We start from the raw sequence: 15,217 nt of genomic DNA on the forward strand, positions 1-15,217 counted from the left end.
TATGCTAATTTTCATTTATGTTCATATAAATATTAGTACTTGAACCTAACTTTGGGCTAAATTTTTCAGTGTATGTGGCAGGTCAGTGTTGGGGGCGAGGACATTCTGTGTCATACTAGGAAAAGTAATGCATTATTGTCTTTGGCTAGGCAGTGCTTTCTGTCACCTTATTTTCCTTGGTCTGTGCTTGTCTGCCGGCAGAGAACTCTTTCCCAAATGCAGAAGATGAGCACAGAGCCTTGTAGTGCTGTTTCCTCACTAGGTGATGCCCAGATCTGAAGGGAACCTAAGCTAAAAGATAAAAGCAAACTGACATGCTTAACTCAGCCAAGGGAAATTCTATGTCTGCTGTGAGAGAAGAACTGGTTTGCTGAACTGATATGGGGTTGATATCACAAAGCTTTGCTGTTTCCAGTCTCCATCTGCTGGCAGGTTAGAGGACCCTTTACTGGAATTAATGTTTTAGGATGCCGAGAAACTAAGGTCTTTGGCTTGACTCTACTTGCTTTGTCCAGATTCAGGGTGCAGTCTCTACACACGATGCAGCAACTGGTAGCCAGTATTTAACACCACTCTGAGTTCTAAAGAGGGTATGAGTGAGGGTAAAGGGGCATGTTCAGCCAATGTGCGTATGAGAGTTGTCTGTAGCAGTATAACTCCTGAAATGACCATGTTGTCAGTGCTGCAGGGGTTCCCACACCATGGTGCACCCCAAGAAAGCTGCTTCATGTGGGTGTCCACAGATCTGCAGGCTTTCACCTAGATTTATGTTCATGACTCGGGGCGATCAGAAGACCATGAATCTATCACTTCTGTAAACCAAGTGTCTCTCCAAGAGGGAAGCATGCAGAGAGTCTCCTCAGAGATCACCCATTCAGGTAAGGTTGGGGGAGTTTACTTTTGTACTTTCTGTGCTAAGGGGAGGATATAGGCTTTAGATCTGTAAAATTTCCCTAGCACTGTCGAAGTACAAGTGCTACATGATCTCAGAGCAGGGATTGGCAATTTTTGGCATGCGGCCTGCCAGGGTAAGCCCCCTGGTGGAATGGGCAGGTTTGTTTACCTGCCTCGTCTGCGGGTTCGGCCGAACACGGCTCCCACTGACTGAAGTTTTCTGCTCCAGGCCAATGGAAACGGCAGCCAGCATATCCCTCAGCCCGCGCCACTTCCTGCAGCCCCGATTGGCCTGGAGCAGTGAAATAAGGCCAGTGGAAGGTGAGATTGGCCGAATCTGAGGACATAGCAGGTAAACAAACAGGCCCTGCCCGCCACGGGGCTTACCCTGGTGGGCTGCGTGCCAAAGGTTGCCGATCCCTGTCTCAGAGGAATATCTTAGATTAAAAGAAACCTTTAACCAAATGGAATATTTAATTCATCTTATTCTATAATCCTGTGATATTAGAATGGAAATATATAATAGATGACTCAGGGGATTGGTTATAGGGTTTTGAGCCTTTCATTTTATGTGGTCAATTTCTATCCCAGGTCACTAATTATTTTAGAATCATCTAAAAGCAGTTTGCTGGACTATTTGAAATAAGATGAGGCTTTAAAAAAGGTTTCTTGGGAACATGTCTCCACATACCCTCTCTCCCCACACACACATATCACCACTACAATTGGCCCTAACTGTCACCCTTGTTGGCAGGCTCAGCCAAGAGGTCAAGGCCCAAGTTTATTCCTGTGGAGATGTAAGTGTCAAGGTTGAGGTTAATTGACAGTACAGCGCAAGAAAGCTTTCACAGCTGCACCCCATGTTGTAGCTCTTTGAAGAATTATAGAAAAATATTGAGCCAAAACTCACATGATATAAAGTGGCATTGCTCACGGGCTCCATAGCTGAGGATCTGGCCTACAATCTCTTGATGTGTCACATCAGCACTTTTCATGGACAAGAATTTATCTGTCACATACTTAATGGAAACAAATATACAAATAACACTTAATGTTAATGTACACATGTAAATTCAGAAACCAAAGGGAAGTGAAACATTTTGGTTTAGCCGTTAATTCCTTATTAATTCATCTTCCACTGTGGCATTTTCTAGAATATTTACATTTTAAAACCATTTTTCTTGGGTTACTGATGCCTGTTTATGCTCCTATTTTTATGTTAATTCAATATTCGTATCATGTGTATAGTCAATTCTAAATATCAATTACATAGACTAAGGGCCAATTCTAGGTTTATGCCTGCCTCCATGCAACCCTAAATGGAGGGGTTTTAAGGCCAAAATGTCTGCCAGGACAGAATTCTGTGGCAGTGAAGGGCCCAGAACAGGCCCCAAAGTGATCATCACTGTCAGGACATGGGTATAGCCTGGTGGTGGTAGATATGCTGATTAAGTGGATCTGCCAGTAGCATCTGCTAGTGCGGTCTTATGGATCCCTGGCTATAGAATGAAAGTGCTCCCTCTATGGGAAGTCCAAATGAGTGTAAACTGGCCTCTCAGAGTAGGTTATCATGTTATAATTTGAAATACATCCAAGGGTCACCCTATCCCAAAATCACTGACCATGAGATGAGAGCTGGGGGCAGGGTGTGGGTGTTACACCATGATAAATGATTATTTAATGATAGATAAGATGGTTGTCAAAAAATAAACATAACAGGGATTTTATTTAAATCAAAACAAAAGCATCTGGTTTCCATCTACTTCCAATAACATTAAATATATGAAGAATGCATATAATAAAAAATAACTATTTGAATAAACACACACACTTTAACTTACTACTAAGTGTACCTAACTAAATATAACTCTCTAAATAAAGAAAAAAACCTATATCTATCTCAGTATGCAGAGGCTATTATCTTATAGGTTATTGTTATTATTATAATTATTATTAGTTCTGGGCTCCCCTTTCCCCAGATATCTCACTGGGTGCTGTCTAATACTCAAGACAGTCTTTGAGCCCCATGTGCCTCTCGTGACTTCCTGAAAAGATGGACTTGATTCCAGTAGTGCTTACTTGTGGTGGTGCACATTTAACCAGACCCACGGGATCTGAAGGACCTTTGGTTCTCCTGTTCTAGATCTCTGGGACATTATGAATCAATGACAGGAGATGACCAGATCCAATGCTCAGGAACCTACAGGAATGGTTGCTCAGGAACATGCCATCAAACACAGACTGACTTGACCAGCCAGCATTGAACTCAGGGGACCCTCTCCTACACAAATGTCTGTTCTGCTCATCCTCAGCTTCTCCACTTACTCACGGTTTCTCTCAGTCCTGGTTTCCCTCTGTCCATCTGTCTACCCTTCCCCTCAGCCTGTTTCTCTCAGTTTACTCACTGACTTTGTTTCTGTCTCTCTCTCAGGTTCCCCCTGGCCTGCCTCTGTCCCTCCACCATCCACCTCTTCTCCTCCAATTGTCAATTCCTCTCCTCCCACTTTCTCAGAGAGAGGGGATAGGAACAATGACAGTGCAATCACATTGAACACACTCTAAATCATATATCCCAATACTGGGTCAAATCCCTTTACTATATTTACATGAGGGAAGTACTGCCTGCTGGCCTCTGGACTAAATCTCTCCTTCTTGGAAGCTGAGATCCAGACTGGCACAGGAAGTTGTAGTTTACATCTCGCTGTGAGGCTGTGAGGCTTTCCTTTTTTGACAGTATGGCATCTTTACTTATTCGTTCAGTACCAACCTTCCAGACATATTCCAAATCCTGGTCCAAATTCTGTCTGGCCCTAACATAGGGATGCTGGGACAGAGAGGGAATACAAATTACCTTCAAGACCCTTCCCCTCTAATGCAGCCTATCCAGGGGGCAGGGAAAATTTCTGTCTCCATGCTTAAGGAATACAGAGGTGTTTCCCTTATTGCACCTCCAGAGCATAATTCATTCTAAATGGAGAGAAACTGAGTGGGCAAGGATTAGGGAACAAGTGCCGCCAGTCTAAAGGATGGTGAAGTGTGAACACTCTTACTGCCAGAAAGTTTGGGAAGGAATTGTACCTTTGGACAGTGCAGCTCCACGCCACCCTATTGCATCCGCACACAATCCCCAGCATAAACCAGATTAGTAAACTTGAAATCTGGCACTAAGGGGAAATACTGACTACCCATGATGTGAAAGGCACTCTTTTCTGTTCCATTTACAGTACATGGTGTGTTACATGGAGTGTAATAAAAGCTTGTGATTTAATCATCATACAGAATCAGAGTAGCCTGAAAGAGGTGATCAAGTAATTTTCATTTAGTTTGAGCTTACATTTATGTACTTAAAGGAGTCAATAGAGGTTATAGGCCTTTGCAATTTAAATGTATAATGATAGATTTCCATGGATATAAGCCTGAAGAACAGACATGTTGTGACCAGTAAACATGATAGTGACACTTTTTGAAAGATTAGAGGATTGGTGTCCTAGCCAACTTTAAATTTGAATGTTAGATTCTGTTTCCCTCGCTTCTCCTTTGCAACCTCAACTTGATACAATATTCTGCCTGTCTTGAAATGTAATGTTGCTGTGTCCTGATATTCAACACTACTATTTTCAAGCCTAGAAAGTTAGCTGTGTTTCATTGGTGTATGAAGGGATGTACCATAGTTATATATCTGCTCATTACAACCCTGATTTTACAGAGACTTATGCACATGGAGCTACTCACATACTTAAAGGTAAACATGCCCAGGGGTTCAATAGGACTACTCACATACTAAAGTTAAGCCTGCATTGTAAGTCTTTGCAGGGTTAGAGCTCCCCTTTGGGAAAATGCTCTAGAGCCCTTCTGGAGCCCTTTATAGAGTGTCTTCTGAATGAAAGGCAATCTATAAAATAGGATATAAATATTTTAAAATAATATAACTGTCGAGCAACCTGGGAAAAAAAGAGTTGGTTCTTGACTTTCTTTTACCTTCAGGAGACATCTCGGGAACAGTGGCTTCATAAGGTCCATCCAAGAACTTTGGTTCATGATCATTGATATCCTGAACTTTGATGATAAATTCTGACTCAGGTTCAACGGGCAGCTGGGTATTCCTGTTAATTGCCTGTGCTCTTAGAGTGTAGAAAGGTTTCTCTTCTCGATCAAGCTTCTGTGTCACATGAATTGTACCTGTATACTCATCGATAGTAAAAATGCTTCCCGCTCCATCCCCCGTCAAAATGTATTTGAAAGTGCCATCATGTTTGTCGGAATCAGACTTCAGCTACAAGGGAAAAAGATTACTATTTATTTTCTGGGTAATAAATCAAAAGAATTATAGCTTTTTTTGTTCAGACCTATATGAATCTGGTCAACAGTGAGCATTCTTAGGATCTTATACAAGGCTGAGGCTACAGGGTATTGTAATAGATCCATCCAACCATGCAGTAGTTGTTGTTGATTTATGGCCAGAATTGAACTAAACATATAAGCACCTGCTTTACTTTAAGCACATAATTAAGTTCAGTTGACATCAATGTTTGATGTTTGAGTGCTTTGCTGAATTGGGACCTATATATCTATATAACAGGGTAGTGAAGGGGTGAAAAACTGTTCTTCCTTTTTTCATATATAGATATAGATATACTATTTCTCTCTATATATATACTATATACTATTTCTCTCTATATATATATTATATATATTTCTCTATATTATTGTACTATATACTATTATACTATATACTCTTATACTTTTGTATAATATACTATTATACTAAACTATTAACAATAGTAAATCTAAATCTGAACAAGAGTGGCACTGTACCTATACAGTAATAGTAAATGGATACAAAGCCATTTGGAGGAGGGTGGGAGGAGTAATTCTGTGTTATTTATTTTGAAATAATTGATTGCTGTTTCTCCTTTCTTTACAAAGTGGTGGTCTATGTTCCTGTAGCTAAGATGAGGTTTGCTCTAATCATGCTGAGCCACAGGGACAATTTTGGTCCAGCCGCATTTGTTCGTGCTGTCATGATTATTTTCTTAGTATTAACAGCACTTTTGTCACCATTTATGCAGTTCTAATTTGCCAAAGATCTATAATTATGGTATTTTGAGAACACCAATTTCCAACATGTCCTTTATTTTATAATGTTCCATTTATTTCCTTTTGATTTTGAATCATAATCAGTGCCAATACACAACCTCTGAGCACACTGCCAATTATATAAAATTAAAAATCCAGTCTCAGTCATTTCATTCCTTCTATCAAGCAGAAGCTCCCTCCAAATACAGATCTCAACTCATTAGCTAGTGCTTCACTGTTCCCTACTTTTCTGTAAAAGTCAGTGAAACGAATGGGCTCTATATCACACGCTGAAAGTTGGCAAATCCACGCTATTTGGGACCAGGGAAAAGAAGGCACGTCAAAGTTCCATCATGACCTTGTGAAGAATGAACTGCCAGCCATCTTCTCTTTTCTATCAAGGGGGATGTTGAATCAGGACCTCTGCTGGCTGCTACTGTGGCAGTGTACCATGAGCAGAGAGATAGTCCCTCATGTAGGCTCTAATTATGGTTATTTACTTCCCAAAAACTTCATTAATGCACAGTTACAGTTAACTGGCAATGTCTCATAGCTTTCCAGAATGTCAAGTGCACCCATATTTAAAACTCTAAAAACCAGGAAACAGAGTTAAGGTACACACCAGCCTTGTCATTTCTCACAAGCTAAACTCTGCCCTCTCTGGAGCTGGCAAGAGCCACTGGGGTAACACTGTAAGTATGTTTCAGCCAGGGTTGCCCTATGATTAGGGCCCTACCAAATTCACAGTCCATTCTGGTTAATTTCACAGCCATAGGATATGAAAATTAGTCAATTTCACAATTTCAGATGTTTACATCTGAAATTTCACTCCCTTGTAACATAGGGGAGGGGTTGCAAAGCTGTTGTAAGGGGCGGATCACAGGATTGCCACCCTCACTTCTGCACTGCCTTCAAAGCTGGGCTCTGAATGCAGCACCCCCAGAGCTTCCTGCAGCTGCAGGAGGGTCCTGGAGGTGGAGGTGGGTCTGATCTTCCCCATGCTGCTGGGAGCACCTCAGCCAGAGGCTCCTAGCTGCTAGTTCTGGCCAGGCTGAGGAGGCACAGGACTTGTTCTTCCCCTGCACGGAAGAGCTTGGAAGGAAATCAGACCCACCTCCAGGTACCTCCCACAGCTGTAGGAAGCTCCGGAATTTGGCAGCAGTCTTGGAGCTTCCTGCAGCTGCAGGAGGTTGCCAGAGGTGGAGGTGGGTCTGATCTCCCCTCAGGCACAGCCGTGCAGGGGAAGAGCAAATCTGGTGCCTCTCCAGCCCAGCTGGGACTAGCAGCTAGGAGCCCCTGGCTGGGGCACTCCCAGCACCATGGGGATTATCAGACCCACCTCTGGTAAGTTCCTGCAGCTGGGGTAGGTACACAGAGGTGGGTCTGATCTGTTCAGGGGAAAAGTAAGTCCTGCCCCTCCCCAGTCCCCTTGTTTCAGTGTTGAGCTATGTAGGCTGTGCAAGCAGAGGAGCACAATAGTGAGTTCTAGCCATTGGAATTTGTAACAATCTGGTTGTGTATGTGACAGTGCACTACAAGGCAGAAGTAAGTGCAGGTAATGTTCCAGAAAGTCCTTAGTATAATGGCCAAAGGGTGGTAACATCTGGTGACTAATGAGTGGTTTGTTCAGTGTAGGGGAAGTGGTTGAGTGCAGGCCAGGCAGATCCAGTTGGTTTTCACTAAGCTTGCTTTAAATGTGACTTTTGCCTTAGTGGGGATGTGGTCTGACAGTTTCTCCTACTGTATCCACATGTTGTGTGCTCTGCCATGTTCCATATCATATGGAAGGATAAAATGCTACAATGTCTCTTGGGGTAGATTGTGGCATCACTGAAAGAGGACAGAGTTAAGCTTATGGAGGTGGGGATGATGTGAACCTTAACTCTGTATTTTCTGGCTTTCAGAGCTTTAAGTTTGTTTTGTGAATTTTCCTTAGGGAAGCAGTGGTAATGAGAGGGGTATGACTAAGATGCACCTGTGGGGTACGCATAGACACTTTCTGAGAACAGTTCACTGCACTCAGCTATCAGATTGGACTTTCTCCTTGCCTCTCTATGGCCCCAATAGGGCTGAGAGGACCATGGGGAGGAAGGAAGACGGTAACTGAAGGATTGTAAGTAGATATGTGCAAATTATCAAATTGTCAGTTCAGTTGCTGACCTGGAAAAAAAAAAAAAGTTTTGGGCCAACCTAACTTTTTTTTAAAATTTTTCAGCAAAACAGTTTTAAAAAACCATTTCAGGTCAAACTAAAGATTTTGTTTGATCCAAAATTAAACATTTTGACTTTTTTAATCTTTTAAAGATCAATACAATCCAGGTAAAATTTAAAATGAAAAGCCCTTTTGAACTGAAAAATCATTTTAACTTTTTTCAGATTTTTCTTTTTTTCAGCCACAGCAATTATGCAAATTCAACATGAATTCATTAAATATTTTGTCTAACCAAATCTGCATTTTTTTAGAAATGAAAAAAAGATTTGTCCACATTTTTTTACCTAGCTCTAGCTGTGAAGAGCACATCTTCCAGCTGTAGTCAGCAAGGAGGGAAGACTCAGACTCTATACTTCTCTTCAGGGGCAGTGCAAAACCCTCTGTGGTTCTCAGATGAATCACAACATCCCCTGGAGGTGAATACAGCCCGACACAACAGCTCTGAGAGATGTGAACTGACCCATTCATCAAAATGGGTGTTTTCCTTCCTCCTTTCCCAAAGTCCACGTGTTGTGGAATACCAATTTTCAGGATAATCTTGGTACGCATGTAGGTTTTACTTCAATTTGAAACTAAAATCAACAACTTATTGTGGGGGCTATATCTGAGAAAGCCGTTGACCAAATTACCACAATTTCAACTAACAACTTCAATGTTGGCTCTAATGTGGCACAACAAATATTATGGATGGGTAGAGTTGCTACTACAGTTAAGGCTGCACCAGGATTTCCATTTGTATAGGGAAGAAGATGAACTAAAAGTCTGTCTTTCAGGTTAGAATAGCATTTTTGAATGTTGATTGTCATTTTCACACTGCTTGTTTTTTTCTATAGGGAGGGAGAATATAATTTGAGATTTGTTACAACTGTTTTTTAAAAGGCTATGTGATTTGTTTTCTATTTGATATTTCCTTTGGACCCCCTTTTTAGAAAAAAAACACATCACTTTGAAGGGTAAAATTGATAGGCATGAAACTTAGGTTTATGCACGTTGGATGAATTCTTGTAGAAACTTGGTTTGCAGCTTGTTCAGGGGAAGACCCTGGTGGGCCGCAAGACGCTTTGTTTACCTGAGTGTCCACAGGTACGGCCACTCGCAGCTCCCAGTGGCCATGGTTCACCGTTCTTGGCCAATGGGAGCTGCAGGAAGCAGTAGCCCGGGGATCCTAGTTTTCCACTACTAAAAAAAACAAAGTTCTCCAATAAAAACATAACATAAAAAACATAAAAACCCACATTTTTCCATGATTAAAATGAAACACTGAACTCTAATTTTCCTAGCCACAGTATATACTGGTATCAGTTGAACACAATGTTTTATTGATACAGGGGAACCCTGTTTATCTGATCTAAGTGGGACTGGGGCCAGATCAGATCATTAAAAAAATCAGATAATTGTAGAGCTTCAGACATGGATGAAGGGGTCCCTCTGTCAGCCCCAGTTCAGTTAATACAGAAGAATGGATAATGGAGTCTCAGATAAATGGGATTCTATTTTATTTTTTTTTTCACAAAATATAAAAACTAAATATTCTCTCTAAAAATGCAAATTCCATTTTTTTCTGCATTTTCACCTAATTATAAATAAATTTCCTGATTCTCAACAACATCTTTGATCATGCTGACATTGATGAAAGTCACAGCTATTTGCTTTCCTTTGATCACATGCAGTCCCCTTGTTCACAAAATGATTGAGGAGCACATGCCATGATTCCATTACCCTAATGCTGCTGCTTGCTAGAGTCTTTCATTTTCTTTCTATTTACATAATGGTACTTTCCTTGATAATACTTCTAAAGTAAAATCTGAGTGTGCATATGAATTTCAGAGTATTTATAATATCAGTTGTTAAACCAGAAGCTTTGCTCTCAGGTCAAACTTTCAGAAGAAGCCCTGCAGATTGCAGGTATACACATAATACACATTCTCAGAAAGCTGCCAAGTGTAGGATTCAGCGTCTCAGAATATAAGAATGACCATAATGAGTCACATCAGTAGTCCATCTAGCCCAGTATCCTGTCTTCTGACAGTTACAAGTGCCAGATGCTTCAGCAGGATTGAACAGAACAGGATAATTATTGATTGATGCATCCCCTGTCATATTTGTAGTGCTATACTCTTATTACTCTAGCGTGTGATTTCCATCCATAGCGATTATATGGTACACTTTGTTTCATTTAAGGTTTTTCAACTTTTAACTCGATGCTTTCTTTCACATATAGTGCCACTCCCCCACCAGCATGACCCTACTCTGTCCTTCCTATATATTTTGTACCCTGGAATTACTGTGACCCATTGATTACAATTGTTCCACTAAGTTTCTATTATGCTTATTATATCAATATCCTCATTTAACATCAGGCACTCAAGTTTATCCCATTTTAGTATTTAGACTTCCACTATTTGCATACAAGCACTTAAAAATTGTCAATATCTAGTAGTCTGCCTTATTGTGATATAACTGAGTGGGACTCTTTTTCATTTGACAGTTTCTCTTCAGGTTCCTTCCTGTACTTTATCAGCTTCTGTCCTCTTCTCTTTACTCAGATATATAGTATCCCCTTAATACGCCATCCCCTAATGGATGTCTCTGTCAGAAATGTGTGCTCGCCTGTACCTGTTGGCTGTACTCCAGCCGCTAATTTAAAAACTCCATTATGACCATTTAAAATTTACATTCAAGTAATCTGGTTCCATTTAGGTTTAGGTGGAGCCCATCCTTCCTGAATAAGATCCTGTTTTCCCCAAAGGTTCCCCAGTTCCTAATAAACACAAATCCCTCCTCTAAACACCACCATCTCATCCACACATTGTGACCCTGCAGTTCTGCTGGTCTAACTGGCCTTGCATATGGAATAGGTTTCAAGGTAGTTGCTCAGGTTCAATGAGTACGGCAGGTCACCTTGAGCCACACACTTACTTTGAGATCAGGTTACCTACAAACACTAACTTGCAACAGAATAATAGCACTGCTGCACATGTGCAAATAACTCTGGAGCATCATCTTGGCTCTAGCCACAATGTAGACCCAACTTTTACCTGGAATGACTTTTTAAAATATTGCTTCCCCACAAGGACACTTGCTTCCCCACAACTAGGTGCCAGACACTAACTGAGATCCGTCCTGAGTAGGTGATATCAGTTTGAAGAAGATCAGCATAATAGTTTGAGCTCCAGGTGTGTTATAAGAACCAAAACATGTTGATGCCATGTGATTATTTTTAATGGGGCTGTATCTTGCTTAAATAACCTCACATTTAGACCATTAACTAGAGATGATCAGAGGATGAACATTTTGTTTTGTGGCAACTTTTGAGGTTTCACAATTTGTTTTCATTCCACCTTGGAACAAAACCGAGACTTTTTATATATTTTTTTATGAAATGTAATTGGTTCAAAATGTCTGGTTTTGGACCACAACCAGATCTTGTTGATTCAGTACATATGTATATGTCCAAGTGGTTAGGATAACGGTTTGAGATATGGAAGACCCAGTTTTAAGTGCCTGTTCTGCCTGTTTCTGAGCAGAATCCTTCATCCCAGATCAGTATTAGCCTTATAGAGACTTGGACCTAGATTTCTTACATCCCAGGCTAGTACCGTATCTACCAAGCTATAGAGTGTGAGAGACTCTTTTTCTCTCTTCTCCTCCCGCATTCCCAACAAATAGTTAATCAAAACCAGAATATTGCTATGAAATTCTTCAGCTTCTGTGAAGTTAAATTTCAATGAAAATGTTCCAACCAGCTCTACCACTAACATCACCCCCAGATGCCCATTGAATGCACTGATTTTCAAGACAAACCATGTAAGCAGGTGGATTTTACAGCATTTAGAAAAATCAGCTGTAAAACAATCAGCTGGTCTCATTGGTCATTGGTCTCTTAACCAATGTTGTGCTACCATCCTTGTAACCAAAAGATTGTATTAGGTGACATGACCATATTACATAAAAAGAGGAGACTTTTTATATTGAACATTTATTGCAGATCCATACAAAGGACCTAATTCTTATTTACACTAAGAACTCTTTGTGCTACCCTGGTGATGTAAAAGGACCTTAGAGTGAGTGTAAATTGTATTAAGTCAGAGAGGCATAACAGCAAAGTAAACGGTCCTGTATTACAAATGAGAATTAGGCCCAAAAGGTTTTATGTACTTGGTTTAAGAATATATCTGGGGTTATAGATACATAGATTCCAAGGCCAGAAGGGACCATTGTGATCATCTAGTCTGACCTCTGTATAAGACAGGCCATAGAACAGCCCCAAAATAATTCCAAATGTGATGTTGATGGAGACATACCTTTTCACATATGTGATCACTGCAAAGGGATTCATAAGATTTATTTACATTTGCAAATCTAGGAGGGACTGATTTAAAATTGAAGTTGTAGAATCATAAGATCTGATTGTATAATCAGAGTGTGTAGGGGAGTTGTGAGCTGGAACAAGTGACAGTTAATAACAGAGACAGTCTGTTTTTGGACTCTTGTTGATTCAGTTCCCTGCAGGGCCTTATTTACTAAAAAGACACTGGCTGATCTTAGATTGTCACTTCCCTACTGATAACAGAACATGTGCTTCTTGGTGGAACATCACAAGTAAATGTGGCTGATTTAAACAGCAATAAGTTAATCATAATCCTCAATTACAATTCCATATCAATTTACCTGTATTACTGTGAAGAACAAGAAGGAAAGAATATAAGAATTATATTAAGGGTCAGGGAAATCATAGCATTTCTTTGGCATGAAACTAAATTCCTAGCCACAAAAGCATATGCTGTATCTACACTTGCTCCTTTAGAAGTGAGACATCATACTTCTACATTAGTTACTTTGAAAGGGCTGTGAAAAAGTAATTAATGAATTTTGAGCACTTCACCCTCTGGGCCCAATTAAATTTTAGTGCTAGTTAATTAGTGGTTAAAGTTATTTCAGTTCATTCATCTAGAAAGTGCCTTACAGAAAAGGACACCAGATCTAGAGATTATAGTTATTTCTGGTTGAAAAAAAAAGAGCAACTAAATAAATAAATTATTAATAATAATAATAATAATAATAATTAATAAAAATAAATAAGCAGAGAGGGAGATCTCATTTAGAAAATTATCTTAATGCACAATTTTAAAAGAGGTTGAAAAATAATTGCTCATTGTGCTAAAGCTACATTAATCTAATGAACCATGCAGGTTCCTATAGCTTCTCAATGGTAAAAGGATTTAGTATTAAACTGCTTCATTAAAAATTAATGAGGGGTAAATCACCTGCTACTTAGTGTAATAGAAAATCATGCTAAATACTGTTTGTAAACTGCATTGCACTCAGTATGGCTGCTTTCATACAGTGCCAAAAATAGCATAAGCAAATTGCCAGATGTTGATAAATGAGTCCTTAGCTTTCATTCAGAAGATAAAAGGAAAATTTAAAGTCTGATGACAACATCTACTGTGTGTGATTTTACTTTTAATTGCATAATGAATTTGGTGTTGAGGAAGATTAAGGACTTATATTGTAGCACTGGTAAAAGCCTGGTATATGTAGGGCTCCGACCCTGCAATGATCTTCCTGATTGTAAGATTAGGACCATAATAAGGGGAAATGTGCAGACATCTGACAAACCTTTCGGCCAATGCACTTTCCCTCCTGCCTCTGAGCACAGACTTCCAAATCTCTGGAGGTGATTGCTCTGTCGATGGCCAGATTTATATGATGCAAACAGTTGTTAATCAACTTGTTAAGTCAAAATGTTGCACTCTATGTTGCCGTACCTCCCACAGAACGTACCTGGCCAACACACAAAGGCTCTGTTAAAATCTGTTCTTCCAGCACAAAAAACTGGCTCCATACCCAGCCACGTTTGACTCTCTGAAGTGTTGCAAAAGGTTGCTTCATTTTGTGGGTGTTATGGTTCTGCATACTTGGAAGGCAAGGCCGTAGCTGACCAAGTGTTAGCAGAAGAGATAGCCAAGTATAACAATTCATACTGAAACCTCCTTTCAATCAATATTCATCTGTGGAAGGAAAAAAAAAAGAAAAGCTTTTACAAAGTAGCACTTCCCCAGCCCCTTACAAATATTGATTCTATGTTAATCTAACAGATAATTTTTACGATTAAAAAATCTTCTATTCCTAAAAGAGAAGAACCAGAAGAAAGGCAACTTCTGATTAAAAAAGAGAGGTATTTTATTAGGGATTCAAAGGTATAAAAGTCTGCATTCAATTTCCTTTTTATGAAATCCCTTCAGAGGGACCATCTATGCAAAAAAGAAAATCACCCTTCAATTAATTCATCCTCCAAATTAAGCTGGATAATTGTATTGTGTAGACCAGCAATAATTTGATTGGAATAATTGTACATTTCTGCTTAGACAGTGCTCATTTTGAGCTGTAGTTACTGAACTGCCTGAAGGGTGAATAAGTAGCCTGGGTGATCCTAATGACTGACAGCTAAAATGGAGGATTGCCTACAGTTGTTTTTAACCTCCTCATTCCCTCCCTCCTATCACAACAAAATCATCCTGCTAAAAATGCCAAAGGAGCTAGCGTGGTAAGAAGAAGCAGCTAAAATGTGCACATCTCTTCTTTCCTGATCAATAGAAATTAACTGTCTCATCCGATTCTACCTCCTCTGACATTTCATATTTTCAATTAAACGGACGAAAGGAAAATATAGCCTGGAAGCCCTTGGGTTCCACCAGTCAGTTTAACTGATCACACAAAATATTCTTTAGGTAAGCCAAGTCTTTGCACAAGATGTATGCTATTATCATTTGTTGTGAGTGGATCCTGCATTGACAGAATTAACAGAACTGTCAGTTTGAAATAAAGTGCAATGCTTGACTGAGAATGGCCATCCTCTCTGAGGTGAAATAAAGGATTCTGCAATACTTGGCCACACACACTTGTTAAAGCCTTACTCGTAAACCCAGTCTCTGGGGGCTATGGGGTTATCTAGGTATGAGAAAAAAATTGTTTTATGAGCTGACTCCATGTCCGTCAGTTCTTAGAATATAAGGGAGGTTTCCAGCAGTG

General features: G+C 39.9%; 1 protein-coding gene across 11 annotated transcripts in view; it reads right to left on the reverse strand.

Moving 5' to 3' along the window:
- LOC140906869 (cadherin-19-like) overlaps positions 1–15,217 on the reverse strand; it is a 169,266-nt gene that overhangs the window by 42,362 nt on the left and 111,687 nt on the right. For all 11 annotated transcript variants that reach the window (XM_073331700.1, XM_073331701.1, XM_073331697.1 and 8 more), the window contains 2 exons: positions 13,970–14,196; positions 4,873–5,167 (listed from right to left, as the gene is read on the reverse strand). In XM_073331700.1, the coding sequence (XP_073187801.1) occupies positions 4,873–5,167; positions 13,970–14,167 (493 nt within the window). In that variant the 5' untranslated portion in view covers positions 14,168–14,196. The remainder of the gene's footprint in view (positions 1–4,872; positions 5,168–13,969; positions 14,197–15,217) is intronic.

This window comes from Lepidochelys kempii, chromosome 2, assembly GCF_965140265.1.
Source record: "Lepidochelys kempii isolate rLepKem1 chromosome 2, rLepKem1.hap2, whole genome shotgun sequence".
NCBI lineage: Eukaryota > Metazoa > Chordata > Testudines > Cheloniidae > Lepidochelys > Lepidochelys kempii.